Source organism: Gossypium arboreum, chromosome 3 (genome assembly GCF_025698485.1).
Source record: "Gossypium arboreum isolate Shixiya-1 chromosome 3, ASM2569848v2, whole genome shotgun sequence".
Taxonomy (NCBI): Eukaryota; Viridiplantae; Streptophyta; class Magnoliopsida; order Malvales; family Malvaceae; genus Gossypium; species Gossypium arboreum.
In genome coordinates, this window is record NC_069072.1 from 1,267,309 (window position 1) to 1,287,002 (window position 19,694).

The 19,694-nt window shown below is 36.2% G+C and overlaps 2 protein-coding genes and 1 long non-coding RNA gene across 3 annotated transcripts; 2 read left to right on the forward strand and 1 right to left on the reverse strand.

Annotated features, from left to right (window-relative positions):
- The first annotated feature begins 980 nt into the window (after window positions 1–980).
- Window positions 981–2,118, forward strand: LOC128290194 (uncharacterized). The gene is made up of 2 exons (XR_008279838.1): window positions 981–1,525; window positions 1,677–2,118. It is a non-coding gene; the product is annotated as an uncharacterized LOC128290194 (long non-coding RNA).
- Window positions 2,119–4,380: 2,262 nt separating this feature from the next.
- Window positions 4,381–4,928, reverse strand: LOC128290193 (auxin-induced protein 15A-like). Its single transcript, XM_053025363.1, has one exon. It carries the CDS (start codon window positions 4,805–4,807, stop codon window positions 4,562–4,564), a length of 246 nt encoding a protein of 81 aa, XP_052881323.1. The 5' UTR covers window positions 4,808–4,928; the 3' UTR covers window positions 4,381–4,561.
- A 4,630-nt stretch (window positions 4,929–9,558) lies between these two features.
- Window positions 9,559–10,833, forward strand: LOC108474941 (uncharacterized). Its single transcript, XM_017776968.2, has 3 exons — window positions 9,559–9,798; window positions 9,847–10,543; window positions 10,586–10,833. The coding sequence occupies exons 1-3, from the start codon at window positions 9,559–9,561 to the stop codon at window positions 10,831–10,833; spliced, it is 1,185 nt and encodes a 394-aa protein (XP_017632457.2).
- Window positions 10,834–19,694: the final 8,861 nt, after the last annotated feature.

Sequence of the window (19,694 nt, forward strand, 5' to 3'; positions counted from 1 at the left end):
ATTGTCAAAGACAAAAGAAAATATAACATTTCATTCTATCAGCCAACTAAGAAACTTTTATAGGTAAAGGCATACCATTTAGTCTAATGACTTGGTCTCATACCTCATATCTTTATATATCTTAATCCATAGTCAATGCTGCTTAAGGAAATTTGTTATGAAAATTATGAAACTAAGTACACGTAGTTTATATTATGCAAATTTGAGGGTGAATGTTGGAGGACCATACTCTCGTACTTACATCCGAATATGTGTTGAATATAGGTGTTAGAACAGATATTTTAAGAACAATGTGGAGTTTATATAACTTGACTTGTATGTTGAAGTAATTTGTGAACAATGTAAATCATTTACAGTTAAATTATATATGAAACCAACAATAACAAGGGGACCATAGGAAATTATAAAAAGAAATAAAATTTCAATTGAATGATGTGTTCCAAACTGTTACAAATGCCACCATCTCTAAAATTCTACTTAGGGAGACTTATTATCTGCTCCCCAAGGCAAAAATGATGGTGAAAAAAATGTTTACATGTATGTATTAGTGATTTTTTATTTACAAAATTGTATTGGCTGATTTGTGTTAATTCAAGCGAGAGGTAACTTCGAGAAAGGTGTCTTCATTGCATGGAATTATGAGACCGCCGGTAGGATGACTATATCCGAACTCTTCTTGTGACATGCCTAGCAAATCTTGAAATGAAGACTGGTTCAAGAATGACACTGGAATCACAAACCTCTTCTGGTTTTCTCCAACATAAACCACAAAGTAGCCCTTGGGAACTTTCTTAGAGTTAATGATACGAGGTAGGTGGATTGCCATTGTTGTTTTTGATAGGTGTATGCTTCTCAAAGGGAAGAAAAGGAAGAACTCAGATAACTTTGAAAGCAAGCTTGAGAAGTTGAAGGAAGGAGTTGGCAATGAACTTAATCCTACTTGTATATATAGATGTATAGGGTAGAGAGGAAATGATGTTCATCTATTATTAAGTGGGGGATGCGCAATGAGTGTTGATGCTGCAATTGCTGGGGTCTGATCAGTAATGAGATAGACATGGGCTCATGGGACTCACATGGTGTTGTCTTCCGAAGCATTACCAAGAATTCCGTGTCAAATACTTGAAAGAATGGTTTTCCTACCTTGCCGACAAAATGAACCGACTAAGGACCTACTCAGATTTGGAAGATTTGGATCCATTAAAAGCTTCTTCCTAGTAAAGATTTTTATTACTTCACTAGTGACAATAGAGGAAACCTTTAGAGACATACAATCTGCCATGCAATGATAGGGAACAAATAACATGGGTGACTTTGACCTCCTATTTCATACAGACTTCACATAAAACTTGTAAGACAAACCCTTGTGAAGAGCGCCTGAAGTGTGTCCTACAGGCTACAACAACTCCTCATCTGAACCCAACTTGTTGCATTTTATCCAGGTTTGTTGTCTATGCCGTGCTGCAATCAAATAGTTCCATAGGGTTGAAGACAATATTCAGCTTGACAGCTCACAAAGTCTCTGGTATGTGCTGCTATATATATATATATATATATATATATATGGAAAACATTACAGATAAATCTGTTTTTAGTCCACCTTTCTGGTGGTATGTTTGTTTCGATCTTTGCATATTTTGACTATTCGTTATTATATGCGGGAGAAAATATGTCAGGTCAATGTCAGAAAGCTATTCAAACTACAAGAAAGTTCAATGAAGGCTTCTTCTGCACATGGGACTGCGAGACTACCTCTTGGATGATCAAAGCCAAACTCCTCTTCCAGCCTGATTTATCAATTCCTAAATCTGCTTAGTCTGAACAAGTGCAGGTACTCACAAACACATAACTCTTATGAACTGGGAAAAGTTGCAAGGGTAGAATATGTTCATCTCTAAGGCTTCTTAATAGCTGATGCAAAAAATATATAAATGAAATAGGAGTTTGTAGTCCTCTTACTCTTATCTCAAAATGGTCAAAAAGCTATTTGATTTTACATTCAGTCATTTGTATATTTGTTTCCATATACATGACTGGAGTTTAGAGTATTTGAAAATTTATTGAATTTTACCAATGTTGATTAACCATTAAAATATAAAACCAAACAAGTAACAAGAATGAAGTGTACTTTCTCATAATACTAATCAATATGCATCACGAACTTACATCTCTTTTACTTTTCTCTTTTTTATTTAAAAAATTTTGTTATTAGCTTTGTTATATTAACCTCTTAGTCCCTTGCCTCACGTCTTTACATATCTTAATTCTTTATCAAATCCGCATTAAGAAAATTACTTTGAAATTTGTAACACGAAATGGATCCTTTAATAAGCTACTACCATGCAAAAGGATACTTGTAGTCTATCTTACCCGAACTTTGTGCTCATGTTTGAATTTGTGTTGGACACATGCAATCGAAAGAAAATGAGGGGTCTGACTCCAAATAACTTAGCATGCACTCATGTTTGAAAGTAATTTTAGAACAAGGTAGATCATTTACAGTTTATATTAAAGATGGAATTAACGCGAGCAAGTAAAAAATTCAGAAAGGAAATGAAATGACAACTGAATGATATGTTTGGAACTGTCATTACTGTTTTATTGGAGTGTTACGCTAACCACCATCTCTAGTTTTCCACTTGGGGAGATTTAATCAGCTTCCCAAGGCAAAAAGGATGGAGAAAAAAATGTTTACATGTATTAGTGATGTTTACTTTACAAAATTGTATTGCCTGGTTTCTGTTAATCATCTCACAATTAGTACAAACGAGAGGTAACTTCAAGAAAGGTGTTTTCGTTGCAGGGAATCGTGAGGCCGCCTGTAGGATGACTATATCCGAACTCTTCTTCTGACTTGCCTAGCAAATCTTGAAATAATTGCTGGTTCAAGAACGACACCGGTATCACAAACCTCTTCTGGTTTTCTCCAACATAAACCACAAAGTAGCCTTTGGGAACTTTCTTAGAGCTAACGATACGAGGCAAGCGAATAGCCATTGTTGTTTTAGATAGATGTATGCTTTGAAAAAGGAAAGCAAAGGTAAAGTACTTTAGTAGTTGAGGATGTGAAGATAGGAATTGCCAGTGAACATAATCTACTCTGTATATATAGATACAAGGGGTAGAGAGAAAAATCATGTTCTACATGGCTTCATTATAGGGGATCACATGGTGTTGTCGTCTAACTCATTATCAAGAATTCCATGGCAAAATACTTTGAAAAAATAGTTTGCCTACCCCTTCTGGCAATAGAAACCGACCAAGGACCCCACTCAAATATGGAAGATCTGGACCAGTAAAATGCTTCTTCACAATAAAAGAGTTGTACCACTGCACCATTTATGTCAGTTCCTACTTTAAAGACATATAATCCGTCAGGCAATGACAGGGAACATGTAACATGGGTGACCTTGACCTCCTCTTACATTCTGACTTCACCAAGCATGTTGATTTTTATTAAGGTGTGGATCTGTAAGAATCCGCAAGACAAACTCTTGTGAAGAGCACCTGAAGTGTGTCCTACAGGCTGCAACTAGTCCTCACCAGCACCCAATTGGTTGCATTTTATCCTTATTCTTGTCTACGCCGTGCTGCAATCAAATAGTTCCATAGGGGTGAAGCCAAAACTTAGCTTGACAGCTCACAAAATTTCTGGTATGTGCTGCTATATATATATTTGGATAACCTTACAGATGAATCTGGTTTCGGTCAACTTGTTTGATGGCATGTTTGTTGAGTGTTGTCTGCATATTTTGACTATTCATTATTAACCGTACATGACTTTGTAAAAAAAAAAACCGTGAAAGAAAGAAAGAAAAGAAGGCCATTAAAATCTGAGTTAATATTCTAAGTTTGATATTGGGTTAATTTAATTTTAGGTCATGTTATATTTTTCACTGTTATATTCAAGTCCCTATTTCATTTAAATAACTTCATTTTAGTTTTCTTTTTTGTCACAAAGGTTATCCTCTTTCATTTACATCTTTACATTTAAGCAATTTTGTATGTTTTTTTATATGTATTTTATGGCTAATAAAAAAAGTCATTTTATATGTTTTACCTTCAAAACAATTTTTACTAAGTCATGTACTGTTAATTATTATATATAAAGACTAATTCCTACTTGAAAAACGAAACAAAGCTTTAACTCCTTGGCTAAAAGATTTCAATAAGGGGATATAAGTTTTTTCATATGTTTGGAGAATCATGCTATTTTGTACTCATGTTTGAATATGTGTTGGATGCATGTATTCTAAAGCAAACGAAGAGTCCGAATAACTTAGCATGTATAATAAAGTAAATTTAGAACAAGTTAAATCATTTATAGTTAAATTAATGATAGGAAATTCTGGAAGTAAATAAAATTCCAATTGAATGATGTGTTTTGAACTGTCATTTTCCATGCTGATTGATAGAAGTTACAGTAACAACCATCTGTAATTTTTCACTTAGGGAGACTTGTATTTGCTCCCCAAGGCAAAAGAGATGGAGAAAAAATGTTTACATGGTGTTAGACATTTTGGCTTTACAAAATTGTATAGGCAGATTTGTGTTGATTCTCTCACAATTGATTCAAGCGAGAGGTAACATCAAGAAAAATATCTTCATTGCAGGGAATTGTGAGACCACCGGTAGGATGACTATATCCGAACTCTTCTTCTGACTTGCCTAGCAAATCTTGAAATAAAGGCTGGCTCAAGAATGACACTGGTATCACAAACCTCTTCTGGTTTTCTCCAACATAAACTGCAAAGTAGCCCTTGGGAACTTTCTTAGAGCTTATGATACGAGGCAAGCGGATAGCCATTTTTGTTTACAATAGATGTATGCTTTGAAAAAGGAAGAAGTGGAGGATCTCAGATAACTTAGAAAGCAAGCTTGAGAATGTTGAAGGTAGGTGTTGGCAATGAACTTAATCTTACTTGTATATATAAATGTAAGGGGCAGAGAGGAAATAATGTTCATCAATTATTAAGGGGGGGATATGGAATGAGTGGTGAAGGTGCAATTGATGGGGTCCGATCGGTAATGAGAAAGACATGGGTTCATGGGGAATCACATGGTGTTGTCTTCAAAAGGATGATAAAGAATTCCATGGCTAAGACTTGAAAGGATAACCGACTAAGGACCGACTACTTTGCCGTTTATTTCCGGCTACATTTGAGACATTTAATCTGTCAGACAATGACAGGAAACATGTAACATGGGTGACCTTGACCTCTCCTATTACATTCATGTCTTCCTTTGGTGAGTAACTTGTAAGACAAGCCATTCTGAAGAACGCATTAAGTGTGTGTACATGCTACAACTAGTCCTCATTGGAACCCCAACCGGCTGCATTTTATCCTGGTTGTTGTCTATGCCATGCTGCAATCAAATTGTTCCATGACAATATTAAGCCTTGACAACTAACCAAAATTTTCTGGTATGTGCTGCTATGTATATATATGAATAACCTTACAGATGAATCTGTTTTTAGTCCACATTTCTGATATTTTTGAGTTATCTGCATATATAAGTTCAAGTCACTTTGTCTATATGGTTAAAAATTGATTTCTGGCTTTTGAAGAACAGTGAGACATAGGTATTAATTCTTTGTCAAATCTGCATTAAGAAAATTACTTTGAGATTTATGAAAGAAAATTGATCATTTGGTAACCTTACTAAAATGCAAAAGAATACTTATAGTCTATGTTACCAGGACCTGAGCTTGAGTATTGAATACGGGTGTTCTCAAATTTTTCTAAGTTTTTTTTCTTATATTTGGAGGATTATATACTTTATATTCATGTTTGACTATGTGCCGGGCACTTGTATTTTGAAGAAAATGAAGAGTCCAACTACAAATGATTTTATCTTGATGTTAGAGGCAAGCATGAGACATGTAATGTGTTATACAATGACCAGAAGGAACTATATATGGACTACCTTGACATTCTATGTTGACTGGACTAAGGTAATGGAATATAAAAAACAGCAAGATTTTATCTTTCTTGTTGAAACACAACTAAAAATTGGGAATGTAAATAGGTCATTTTGCCCGCCGAACAAAAAAAAAAACAAATCAAGAATAAAAAATAATAATAATAACAATCTAAACTTACGAGCCCAAAATAATAATAATAACTCTAACAGCCTAATGACCCAATAAACTAAACATTTTTCAAGAAAGCAAAAAACCTTAGCCCCTTGCCGCTTTTCCTCGATCAGTCACCGAGTCTCGCCCTAAAGCCCGGCACCTCTTCTGTTGCCCTTGCACTAAAATGACAAAGTCCTGCTTTCTCATCGTCGTTGACTCCACACCTCCTGTAAAAACGGAAAGAATAAAAAGATAAGAAGCAGATGAACAGTATATATAATAAAAAGAAAATATATAAATCAGCTATAAAAGCTGAATTCAAGATGTAATTTTTTTACACGGAGAAATACACACAAAAAAATCGAAATAAAAAGCAGTCAAATTTTCAAATGTGGTCTTTTCCTTCATTTTTCTTTTGAATATTATATATAATACAGTAAAAAGTTACCTAGTTTTGTTCTCCGTCGTCGGGAGTCGAAGGGTCCAATCCCCTTTTGGCTATTTTTTGGCCACTTTTCTAAAAAACCGACCCTAGATTTGGATTCTGGGAGTCGAGAGGATCAAAAGATGATTTTTTTGGAAATTTTTTGCCACCAGAGACGGTGGTCACCATCGCTGATGGCCAGTGGCCACGGTGGTCCACGGCGGCACTGATGGCCGGATCTTAGGTAGTGCCCAGAGAAAAAAGAAGAGAAAGAATTTGTTTTTAAAGAGAAGTAAATGATTTTTTTTCTTAAAATTTCTGGTTTTATAGCTTTCCAAATCGGCGTCGTTTTGGATTTCATTTTCAGACGCCAAAATGCGAGTCGTTTTGGCCTTTGACACGCTTCTGACCTGACCAGACCCAAGAGCAAGGATCCGCATGTTTTTTAAAATATGGGTTATTTGCGCTTGTGACCCTTCTGCTTTTTTGAAGATTTACAATATGGTCCTATGTCTTTTTTTTCTTTTAAAATTTATCCCATTTAATTTAATTTTTTTTTATTTGAGTCATCTTGAACGATGTGCATAGGGAAGTTGGGATATTCTCCCATTCAGTCCCTGTCTCTCGAGCACTACAATTAGTCCTTTATTTTTGTTTTATCTCGATTTGTCCCTAAAATTCCATTTAAACTTCAATTTAGTCCTTTTTACATTTATTTTATTATAATTTAAGCCTAAAACTCCCTTTTAATTTCAATTCAATCCTTAGTTTATTTAACTTCAAAATTTTTATTATTTTAAACTGCTTTTATGTATATTTTGTTTTATTTATTTATTTATTTTAATTTTAATCAAATGTTTTATTTATATTCACTTATTTATTAATGTTTTATTTATATTCACTTATTTATTTATTTTATTTTTACAATTGGCTTTTTTATATTTTCTTTTATGGTGCCTTTTTTTATTTATTTATTTACTATTTTTAATATATTTCAAATTTAGATTTTACTATTATTATTGTTATTATTTTTTATTAGTTTTTTTATTGTTCATATTAGTATTAAAATAGTATATATTATGTGATTATCGTGAATTGTTTTTATTAGTATATTCATATTATTGCTATTTATTAGCGTGACAATTTTATTTGCATATCATCATTTTAAAGAAGATAAATATCCATTGTTTTAAATATAACTTGTTGTTTTTCAAAAAGGAAAATTTAAAAATAAGTAATGTTTCGTATTTGGAGATTCAAGAAAGTCATACCCTAACTTACGGGATTCGATTTTATCGTTGAACCTAAGTGACCGAATATCTTTTTAAAATTAAAATAAATAAGATTTAAATAGAAAAAAAAATAAAAGACAAGCTTATTCTCAAAGATTCAATGTGTAGTGTCCTAACTTACGGAATGTGACATTTTGTTATCTCGAGATGAGAGGGTCTTTAATATTTATTTCGATTTATTTAAGAATTTTTTTAGTAAAAATAATATTAATAAAGAGGGATCATATTTAAAAATTCTTTTTGAGTTTTAAACTTTCGGCACTAAGACATCAAGTAATCAACTAGGTACTAATTCGTTGTTTTAGCAAATCAAATCTTTTATTAAAACGATCAAATTACGAATTGATCCGATCATACCTCATAAAAAAAGTATTGGTGGCGAGTCTTATTTTTTCTCTTTTTTAAATAAAAGTTGATATCAAAAAATGGTTTGAACAGAGATAAGACACTTTTCTTCAATGTTAAAATCTTTTATATATTTGGAGGATCATACTCTCATACTAATAGCCAAGTATGTGTTGGATATAGGTGTTAGAAGTTAGAATGATTCTTTTAAGAAAAATGAAGAGTCTATAAAACTTAGCTTGTTGGTTGAAGTAAATTTTCAACACTGTAAATCATTTACAGTTAAAATAAAGATGAAACTAATAATGACAGGAGAAACTCTGAAAAGAAATAAAATTTGAAATGAACAATGTGCTTTCAACTGTCATTTTTTTTACTGATTGGTAGAAGCTACAGTAACAAGGCAAAAAAGGATGGGAGAAAAGGTATTTACATAGTGTTAGTGATGCTTGATTTACAAAAATGTATGGGTTGATTTGTGTTAAATCTCTCACAAATCAGTTTAATCGAGAGGTGACATCGAGAAAGATATCTTTGTTGCAGGGAATTGTGAGACTGCCGGTTGGATGACAATATCCGAACTCTTGTTCTGACATGCCGAGCAAATCTTGAAATAAAGGTTGGTTCAAGAATGACACTGGTATCACGAACATCTTCTGGTTTTCTCCAACGTAAACTGCAAAGTAGCCCTTGGAAACTTTCTTAGAGCTAATGATACGAGGCAGGCGGATAGCCATTGTTGTTTTTGATAGATATATGCTTCTAAATAGGAAGAATAGGATGATCTCAGAGAACTTGGAAACTTCTTTACTTGAGAAACGAACATATTCTTCTTTGTATATATAGATGTGTTGAAGCTGATCTACATGCAATTGGTATGAAGCAAGTGCAGCTAGAAGCTGGCCATGCAAGCTCGTGACAAGCATGCAACAACCTTGGTTTTGTGTTGCTGTTGGATTTGAACTAATATTTTGTTCATTTTGAAGTCTGGTTTACTATAAGCCTTTTGATTGATGTAATTTGATGTTGATGGAGCTGTTAACCAGCTTTGTGTTAATGTACAAGTTAAGTTTTTGTTATTTGAAAAGCTTAGTGGAAGTAGGTATATGTTTAGGTAGAAATTTGACTTGTAAGTTTTTTTTATTCTGATATATGTAATGACAACATGCTAATGGTGATGTATGTATGAATGAAATACACTTCATTTTCATCAATACTCTCAACTGATTCCATTACTTCTTCTTCTGTTTTTCTTCCTTCTTCTTTTCTTTTGCTCGATTCCTTCTTGTTTGTTCAGAAGCATCGTGACTTGTTGCTTAAGCCAAGCTCGACCATTGCTCCCTTGCTCGTTAACACCAACAATTGGTATCTAGAGCTCTTGTCTTTGAGGACCTGTTCTGCTTGATTCAAAAACTTGAATGGCTTCTGCTAGCTTCTCTCCAGCAACACCACCAGTCTTCACTGGTGAAGGTTTTCATATCTGGGTGGTCAAGATGAGGACATACCTCCAAGCATTTGACTTGTGGGAAGTTGTTAACACAGACATTGAGCCAGCTCCACTGAGGGCCAACCCCACTGTGGCTCAGATTCGTCAGCATGCAGATGAGAGGACTAAGAGGCACAAGGCTATGTCCTGTATTCAAAATTGTGTTTCTGATGTGATCTTTACTAGGATTATGACTTGTGACACCCCAAAACAGGCTTAGGACAAACTTAAGGAGGAGTTCCAAGGCACTGAGAGAACAAGGCAGCAGCAGCTTCTCAACTTGAGAAGGGATTTCGAGAATCTGAAAATGAAAGAGGAGGAAACTATTAAGCAATATTCTGACAGGATAATGGCTGTTGTAAACAGCATAAGGCTCCTTGGTGAGCAATTTGATGAAGTAAGAATTGTTGAGAAGGTTCTCTCTACCCTACCAGAGATATATGAAGCAAAGATATCCTCCTTAGAGGACTCGAGAGATTTGACAAGGATCTCCCTGACTGAGCTTATCAATGCTCTTTATGCTCAGGAGCAAAGAAGAGCCAGCAGGATCAAGGAGCACCAGGAGGGTACATTTCAGGCCAAAGTCAAGCCTAGCTCAAGTAATGCTGCCTACAAAGGCAAGAAAAATTGGAGGGATAAATCCAAAACTGATGCCTCGAGAAAATGGGATAAACCTTGCAGGCACTGCAAAAGGCCCGGTCATCCAGAGGCCAGATGCTGGTTCAGACCAGATGCTACATGCCAAAATTGCAAGAAGAAAGGCCATGTTGAGAAGGTCTGCAAAGAGAAAGGGAAACCTGGTCAAAATCAACCACAACTCAAGAATGAAGAGGCTAAAGTAGCTGAACAAGGCAATGACAGTGAAGAATATGTCTTTGCAGTTTCATGCTTAGCTACAAAAAACAAGGTCACCAAAGGTTAGCTTCTTGACAGTGGCTGCACTAACCACATGTCACCAGATGCAACTATTTTTAGAACCCTGGACAGAAGCTGCAAAACCAAAGTGAAAATAGGCAATGGTCAGTTCATCAAGGCTGAAGGAAAGGGAGATGTCCACATATGTACCTCCATTGGAGACAAAGTCATCACAAATGTGCTTCTGGTACCTGAGATTGATAGAAACTTACTCAAGATTGCTCACCATCGGATAAGGGTTATTCATTGTGTTCAAGGGCCGGAGTGCAAAATCACGATCCAAATGGAATAAGCCTCATGACAGTCACTATGAGTGACAAATGTTTTGAAGTCAACTGGTCAGGTGACTCAGCCCATGTTGCTTCAATAGAAGACACCAAGCTTTGGCATCAAAGACTTGGTCATGCCAATTTTAGATCGTTGGCTCAAATGGCTAGCAAGGAACTGGTTGAAAACTTCACCAAGTCAGTACAAGGTGAAGATGTCTGTGAGATTTGTCAAATTGGAAAGCAAGCCAGGCTTCCATTTCCTACAAACACATCCTGAAGAGCTTCAGCTAAGCTGGAATTAGTGCATTCAGATGTCTGTGGCCCTATGAGGACAGAATCTTTGAATGGAAGTAAGTATTTCATTCTCTTTATTGATGATTATACCAGATTCTGTTGGATTTTCTTTTTGAAACACAAGTCAGAGGTAGCTCAAGTATTTGTGAAGTTCAAGGCTGCAGCTGACACAGAAACAGACTCCAAGTTGAAGACAATCAGAACTGATAATGGAACAGAGTACACCTCAGCTCAGTTCCAAGCATTATGCAATAAAGCTGGTGTTAAACATCAGTTAACTAATGTCTATACACCTCAGCAGAATGGGGTCAGTGAAAGAAAAAACAGAAGTCTATTGGATATGGCTAGATGTCTCTTGTTTGAGAAGAAATTGCCTAAAAACTTGTGGGCTGAAACAGTTAACACTGCAGTCTACTTACAAAACAGGCTTCTAACCAAAGCCTTAGAACAAAAGACTCCATTTGAAGCCTAGTCCGGATTCAAACCCTCTGTAGAGCACCTTAGGGTGTTTGGCTGTCTATGCTATGCTCACATACCAGCTGTGAAAAGAGATAAACTATCAGAAAGGGCTCAACCTGGGATTCTGGTGGGTTATAGTGTTGTTAAGAAAGGCTACAGGATCTTGGATCCTTTAACCAATAAAATCCAAGTGAGTAGAGATGTAATTTTTGATGAACATGCTTGCTGGAACTGGGATAAGGGTGAACCTGAGGCTACTTCTGAGAACCTGATAGTGGATCAGACTGAAGATGCAGAAAATGGTCCTGATATGGATCTGGATGATGAACCTGTCAGAGGAACAAGAACTCTTGCTGAGATTTATGAAAGAGCTCAAATGGCTCAAGTTAAACCAAGCAGTTTTGAAGAGGCTAATGTTGATGAGGGGTGGAGACAGGCAATGGCAGATGAGATTGCCATGATCGAAAAAAATCAGACTTGGATGCTAGTTGACAGACCTGGTGACAGAAAAGTCATTGGAGTAAAATGGGTCTACAAGGCCAAACAGAATGCTAATGGAAGTTTGAATAAACTGAAGGCTAGACTTGTGGTGAAAGGTTTCAGTCAAAAATATGGCCTGGATTATTTTGAAACATATGCACCAGTTGCTAGATTAGACACAATAAGGCTGATTGTTGCTTTTGCAGCTCAAATGCATTGGAATGTCTATCAACTAGATGTAAAATCAGCTTTTCTAAATGGATTTCTTGAGGAGAAAATTTATGTCGAGCAACCACAGGGGTTTGAGGTATCTGGCAAGGAAGACATGGTGTGTAAACTAAGAAATGTCTTGTATGACCTAAAGCAAGCTCCTAGAGCTTGGTATGCTCGAATTGACACTTACTTGCTCAGTTTGAATTTCCAAAGAAGTGTCAGTGAACCAACATTCTACATCAAGAAAAATGATTCTGAAACTCAGCATGTGGTGTCATTATATGTCGATGATTTACTAGTCACAGGAGGTGATGAATCTGTTTTAACAGATTTCAAGACAAAGATGAGGAAAATGTTCGAGATGACTGACCTGGGGCTAATGACATACTTCCTAGGAATGGAAGTAAGCCAGAAACAAGGAAGAATCTTCTTAAATCAGAAATCATTTGCCTTGAAAGTGTTGACAAAGTTTTCAATGCTGAATTGTAAGCCAACTCCTACACCTGTTGTAGTTGGGATGAAATTATCGAGCCATGAGGGTCATGAGGAAGTTTGTGAAACCACTTATAGAAGCTTGATTGGTTGTCTCTTATACTTGACTGCAACGAGGCCAGACATCATGTTTGCAGTAAGTTTACTCTCTAGATTCATGCACTGCTGCAATGTGCTGCATTTTCAAGCTGCGAAAAGAGTGCTAAGATACATTAAAGGTACCCTAAATCATGGTCTGTTATTTAGCAAGGCTGAAAAACTAAAGTTGACAGGTTATACAGATAGTGATTGGGCTGGTTCTAAAGACGATATGAAAAGCACATCAGGATATGCTTTCACATTGGGGTCAGCAATGGTTTGTTGGAGTTCCAAAAAATAGTTTTTAGTGGCTCAATCAACAGCTGAGGCCGAGTATGTAGCTGTTGCTAGTGCAGTAAATCAAGCCATTTGGCTAAGAAAAATCCTAGCAGATTTGAACCTTTCCCAAAAGGAAGCAACAGAGATACTTTGTGACAACAAGTCTGCTGTTGCAATTGCAAAGAATCCTGTCTTCCATGGTAGAACTAAGCACTTTGACATAAAGTTGCATGTGATAAAGGAGATGGAGCAAGCTTGTGAAATAAAGCTGGTTCATTGCAATTCGGAGGCTCAAATAGCTGACATTTTGACCAAGGGTCTAAGTACATCAAGGTTCAACAAGCTAAGAAGACTTATGGGAGTTTGCAGCATGGAGCTCAAGGAGAAGTGTTGAAGCTGATCTCCATGCAGTTGGTATGAAGCAAGTGCAGCTGGAAGCTGGCCATGCAAGCTCGTGACAAGCATGCAGCAATCTTGGTTTTGTGTTGCTGTTGGATTTGAACTAATATTTTATTCATTTTGAAATCTGGTTTACTATAAGCCTTTTGATTGATGTAATTTGATGTTGATGGAGCTGTTAACCAGCTTTGTGTTAATGCACAAGTTAAGTTTTTGTTATTTGAAAAGCTTAGTGGAAGTAGGTATATGTTTAGGTAGAATTTGACTTGTAAGTTTTTTTTATTCTGATATATGTAATGACAACATGCTAATGGTGATGTATGTATGAATGAAATACACTTCATTTTCATCAATACTCTCAACTGATTCCATTACTTCTTCTTCTATTTTTCTTCCTTCTTCTTTTCTTTTGCTCGATTCCTTCTTGTTTGTCCAGCAAGCATCGTGACTTGCTGCTTAAGCCAAGCTCGACCAGCTGCTCCCTTGCTCGTTAACACCAACAAGATGAAAGGGGTAGACAGAAAAATCATGTTCCTGTATTGAGTGGGGATGTTCAATGAGTGGTGAAGGGGAGATTGCTGGGGTCTGATAACTAATGAAAGACATGGCTTCGTTTGGGGAGGATCACATGGTGCTGTCTTGTAACTTATTATCAAGAATTCCATGGGAAAGGCTTTGAAAAATTAGTTTGCCTATCGCTTATGGCAATAGAAACTGACCAAAGACCGGTGGAATGAAAGATCTGGACCAGTAAAATTCTTCTTTACAATAGAAGAGTTGTACCACTTCACCATTTATGTCAGTGCCTACTTTAGAGACATATAATCTATCACACAATGACAGGAAACATGTAACATGTTGATTTTAATAAGTATGGATCTTGTAAGACAAAACCTTGTGAAGAGCACCTTAAGTGTGTCCTACAGGCTGCAACTAGTCCTCATCAGAACCCAACTAGTTGCATTTTATCCTTGTTTTTGTCTAGCCGTGCCGCAATCAAATAGTTCTATGGAGGCGAAGACAATATTCAGCTTGACAGCTCACTCAATTTCTGGTATGTGTTGCTATATATGGATGACCTTGCAGATGAATCTGTTTTTAGTCCACTCGTTTGACGACATGTTTGTTAAGTGTTCTCTGAATATTTTGACTATTCATTATTATATATAAAGACTAATTCCTACTTGAAAAAAGAACAAAGCTTTAACTCTTTGGCAAAAAGATTGCAATATGGGGATATAAGACTATTCATTATTATAGTCTATATTACTCGGACTTGTGCTTGAATGTTAGAATACATCTTCTAAGTGTTTTCATATATTTGGAGAATCATGCTATTTTGTACTCATGTTTCAATATGTGTTGGATGCATGTATTCCAATGAAAATGAAGAGTCTGAATAACTTAGAACAAGGTAGATTATTTACAGTTAATTTAAAGATAGGAAATTCTGGAAGTAAATAAAATTCTAATTGAATGGTGTGTTTTGAACTTTCATTTTCCGTACTGATGATAGAAGTTACAGCAATCACCATCTCTAATTTTTCACTTAGGGAGACTTGTATCTGCTCCCCAAGGCAAAAAGGATGGAGGAAAAAATGTTTACATGGTGTTAGTGATTTTTGCTTTACAGAATTGTATAGGCTGATTTGTGTTGAATCTCTCACAATCAATTCAAACGAGAGGTAACATCGAGAAAAATGTCTTCGTTGCAGGGAATTGTGAGACCACCTGTAGGATGACTATATCCAAACTCTTCTTGTGACATGCCAAGCAAATCTTGAAATAAAGGCCGGCTCAAGAACGACACTGGTATCACGAACCTCTTCTGGTTTTCTCCAACATAAACTGCAAAGTAGCCCTTGGGAACTTTCTTAAAACTAACGATACGATGCAAGCGAATAGCCATGGTTGTTTTTCAATGGAGTATGCTTCAAAAGGGTAGAAAGAGGAATATCTCAGAGAACTATAATACTTTGAGGATGTGAAGATATGTGTTGCATATGAACATAATCATACTTGTATATATAGATGTAAGGGGGCCAAAGGGAATGAGTGGTGAAGAGACATATTGCTGGGGTCTGATTAGTAATGAGAAAGCCATAGGTTCATGCTGAACCACATGGTGTTGTCTTGCAAAGGACTATCAAGAATTCATTGGTAAATCACATGGTCCGATCAATCATGTGTTAACTTCAATAAGTAACTTGTAAGACAAACCCTTGTGAAGAACACCTGAAGTGTATCCTCTAGGCTGCTACTAGTCCTCATCAGAACCCAACTTGTTGCATTTTATCCTTGTTGTCTATGCTGTGCGGCAATCAAATTGTACCATGGGGGAGAAAGATAATATTAAGCCTGACAGATGAATATGTTTTTAATCCACATTACTGATGGCATGTTTGTGGAGTTCTCTGCGTATATTGACCATTTATTAGTAACAGTAAAAGCTTAGCACTTTAGCTAAATGATTGGGATAAGGGGAGATAGACTGGTCAAATGGGAATTTGATAGTGAAAGTGATGATGATGGTGGCCTTACATTCCACTTGCTGACATCTATATATTAAGTAGTCATTGTTGGCAAAAAAACAGAATAAAAGTGGGTGGTGAATTTTACTTTGAATTTCCTTTACAGGAGCAATGGAGACACAATTATACAGAAATTTGCATTATGTTAGATTATATATGTACAATTATATATATATTGGACAGTGGGAAGCATCTTACTACTCGTATATTTAGTGAAAAATGATAAATCCTAGTCATTTACAGTTTAGAATGAAGTAATTTTTGAATAAATGTGGATCATTTACAGTTTAAAGATGAAATTATCAATAACAAGGGTACCATAGGAAATTATCTAAAGAAATAAATTTTCAATTGAATGATGTGTTTTGAACTGTCAATTTTTAAAATGCTTCTTCAAAGTAGAACAGTTGTACTCTACTGCTTCTCCATTTAACTTAGATTGTGTATGAAGTAAGTTTAGAATAAGGTAGAGATGGAATTAACGTAAAACAAGTAAAAAATTCAGAATGGAAATAAAATGACAACTGAATGATGTGTTTGGACTTTGGATCTGTCATTACTGAATCGATAGGAGTGTTACAGTAATCACCATCTTTAGTTTTCCACTTGGGGAGACTTATATCAGCTCCCCAAGGCAAAAAGGATGAAGAAAAAAATGTTTACATGTATTAGTGACTTTTTCTTTGCAAAATTGTATTGGCTGGTTTGTGTTAATCATCGCACTATCAATACATGCGAGAGGTAACTTCGAGAAAGGTGTCTTCGTTGCAGGGAATTGTCAGACCGCCGGTAGGATGACTATATCCGAACTCTTCTTGTGACATGCCTAGAAAATCTTGAAATGAAGGATGGTTCAAGAATGAAACCGGTATCACGAACCTCTTCTGGTTTTCTCCAACATAAACTGCAAAGTATCCTTTGGGAACTTTCTTAGAACTAACAATACGAGGCAGGCGGATAGACATTGTTGTTTTTGATAGATGTATGCTTCAAAAGGGAAGAAAAGAAAGATATCAGATAACTTCGAAAGAAAGCTTGAGAGTGTTGAAGGGAGTTGTTGTCAATGAACTTACTCTTACTTGTATATATAGATGTGTAGGGCAGAGAGGAAATCATATTCATCTATTATTAAGTGGGGATGTGGAATGAGTGGTGAAGGTGCAACTGCTGGGATTTGATCAGTATTGAGAAAGACATGGGTTCATGGGGAATCACATGGTGTTGTCTTCAAAAGCATTATCAAGAATTCCGTGGTGAATACTTGAGAGATTAGTTTGCCTACCCCTTGTGGCAGAACAAACCGACGAAGGACCCACTCGAATATGGAAGATTTGGATCCTTAGAAAGCTTCTTCACGGTAGAAGATTTTTAAAACTTCACCATTGACATTAGAAGCAACCTTTAGAGACATACAATCTGTCATGCCGGAAAAATGAACCGACAAGGGACCTACCAGCCAGCAAGGCAGGAAAACTATTCTTAGACCATTGATAATCGGCATATCGCATTACAAACAGCTCCTCCAAACAAATATCAGTTCAGGGTGGGACAGCACTGGTTTAATTTGTGAAGTGGCGATCTTAGACCTCAAAATAATATAAAGCAACATGGAAAGTTTCGCTAAAACTTTATTTACTTTCTGGCAGGCAAGCCCATGTGACAGCTCTCTCGTGATATATGTCAATGGACCACATCAACAGGAATATATGTATCATATATGTCGTGAGAATCTTAGAGCCAACATAGAAGGTGAAAGTAGCCCATATATATAAATATATATATATATATATATATTTCAGTTCATTGTTTAACAGATTTGTTGAAGGCCAATGCAATTTCTAGATAAATACCAAACTTATCTTTTAACAAATATTTTCTTTGGAAGATTATAGAATATAAAATAAAGAAATAGGATATTATCTAGAAGATTAAATATTTTAGATGAACATTCTAACTATTAGATATTTGTAAAATTAATGACGATGATGTTGACATGTATCAACAATTCAATGACCACTAAACTCTATAAATAGAGGTAGGAACTTCATTCTTACAAGTTTGATTGAATGAATACACAAGTAGTGAATTTATACACATGCGAAAGGAAATAACTGCTACTAACTAATAACAAACTCAGTTGCAACAGACTAACTATCTTTAACATTCACCCAACTACTACAACATCAAGACAGCTGTCAAAGCCTACAAAATGAGAAGAAGACAATGGTTTGGCGAGGATATCGGCAACCTGATCACATGCAGGTACCTCTCCAACAACAAGAGACTCATCAGCAACCTTCTCTCAAACAAAACAGTCAATAACTTGAGACTTCTTTTGAATAAGAAACAACCATGTAAACCGGCTATATACGTCAACAAAAGAAATATAATACCAACTAGGCCCACAACTAACAGAAATATAAGTCCAAAACAACTAAATCAAACGGATGATATATAGTGGTGGAAGCAAAAAAGGGTAACTTGTGGAACTTCCCTTGTTGACAAGCAGAACAGGCATGCTGCAATTTATTAGTATCAACAACATTACAAGTCTTTAAAAATGAACTAACAACATTTAATGACAGATGTCCAAGTCGACGATGCCACAATATTATGAAGACACATTTCGGCTCCTCAAATGATCCCCATATCAGCAGTTGGCAATACCGAAGAAAATCGAGTACAATCCGTCATGCGTATGGCCTCGAAGCAAAATCTCTTGTGTTTGTACATCCTTTACAAGATAATGAGATGGGTGAAACTTGAAAAATACATTATTATCCCGAGCAAATTGAGAAACCGATAGCAAATTTTTTCTGAATCTTAGGCACGTGCAACACATTTGTTAAATGCAAAAATTTACGAAACATAAGAATTGTATTTTGTCCAAAATGTTCAATACGGGCACTCGTACCATCACCCATAAGTAAAGGAATATTACCTGAATATTCACTTGATTTATTTAATAACGAGACCTCCTGACACATGTGATTAGTGACACCCAAGTCGGGATACCAAACAAATGGCTCAGCAGACGGTTGGGGCAAAGAAACATTTGGTCGAGCGGAAAATGTAGGAGGTAAAACAAGCCTGGTAGAGTGAACAATAGGTGACCCAAAACTAGACCCAGATCCAGAAGCATTCAACCCAACTGAGTAAAACATAGAAGGGCCATCAGCGTAGGAATGCGAAGATCCAGAATCAGTGTGAAAATGCATAGACCTAGGTGAAAACGGCATTGCACCAGTATTGCCCAAAGTAAATCTAGACAATGGCCCAACCGAAGCACAACTGGGGGAAGTCCCATGTGAAAGCCCAGCAAACGGAAAACTACATGACCCAGCACACACACAATATGACCAATAGGCTGGGAGCTAGGCCCGAACACAGCAGAATGACCAAAACCAAAAACATTGGGTTGAGGCAGATAGGTGACCTAATTAGCCACGGGGCCTAAAGATGTAACCGGGCCAACTTGAAGCCTATTAGAAGAAACCTTATTAGCAAGAGAATCACAAAAAGAAGGGAAACCAGTCTCCCCATCTGCAACTGACTCATCTGCCGAAAAATCCCTAGGAGACCGAGAGTGATCGTTCATCGGAATGCCATCAAAAGACTGGTAAAGCTGGTAGTAGCAACTCTGGGCCAGATGACCAAGA

Excerpts from the sequence above, each read along its gene's own strand:
- LOC128290193 (XM_053025363.1), bottom strand. The coding sequence starts at position 4,807 with ATGGCTATCCGCTTGCCTCGTATCATAAGCTCTAAGAAAGTTCCCAAG.
- LOC108474941 (XM_017776968.2), top strand. The coding sequence starts at position 9,559 with ATGGCTTCTGCTAGCTTCTCTCCAGCAACACCACCAGTCTTCACTGGT. Across the intron at positions 9,799-9,846 it reads TTCAAAATTGTGTTTCTGAT|GACAAACTTAAGGAGGAGTT; the intron begins GTGATCTTTACT and ends AAACAGGCTTAG. Across the intron at positions 10,544-10,585 it reads AAAAAACAAGGTCACCAAAG|ATGCAACTATTTTTAGAACC; the intron begins GTTAGCTTCTTG and ends ACATGTCACCAG.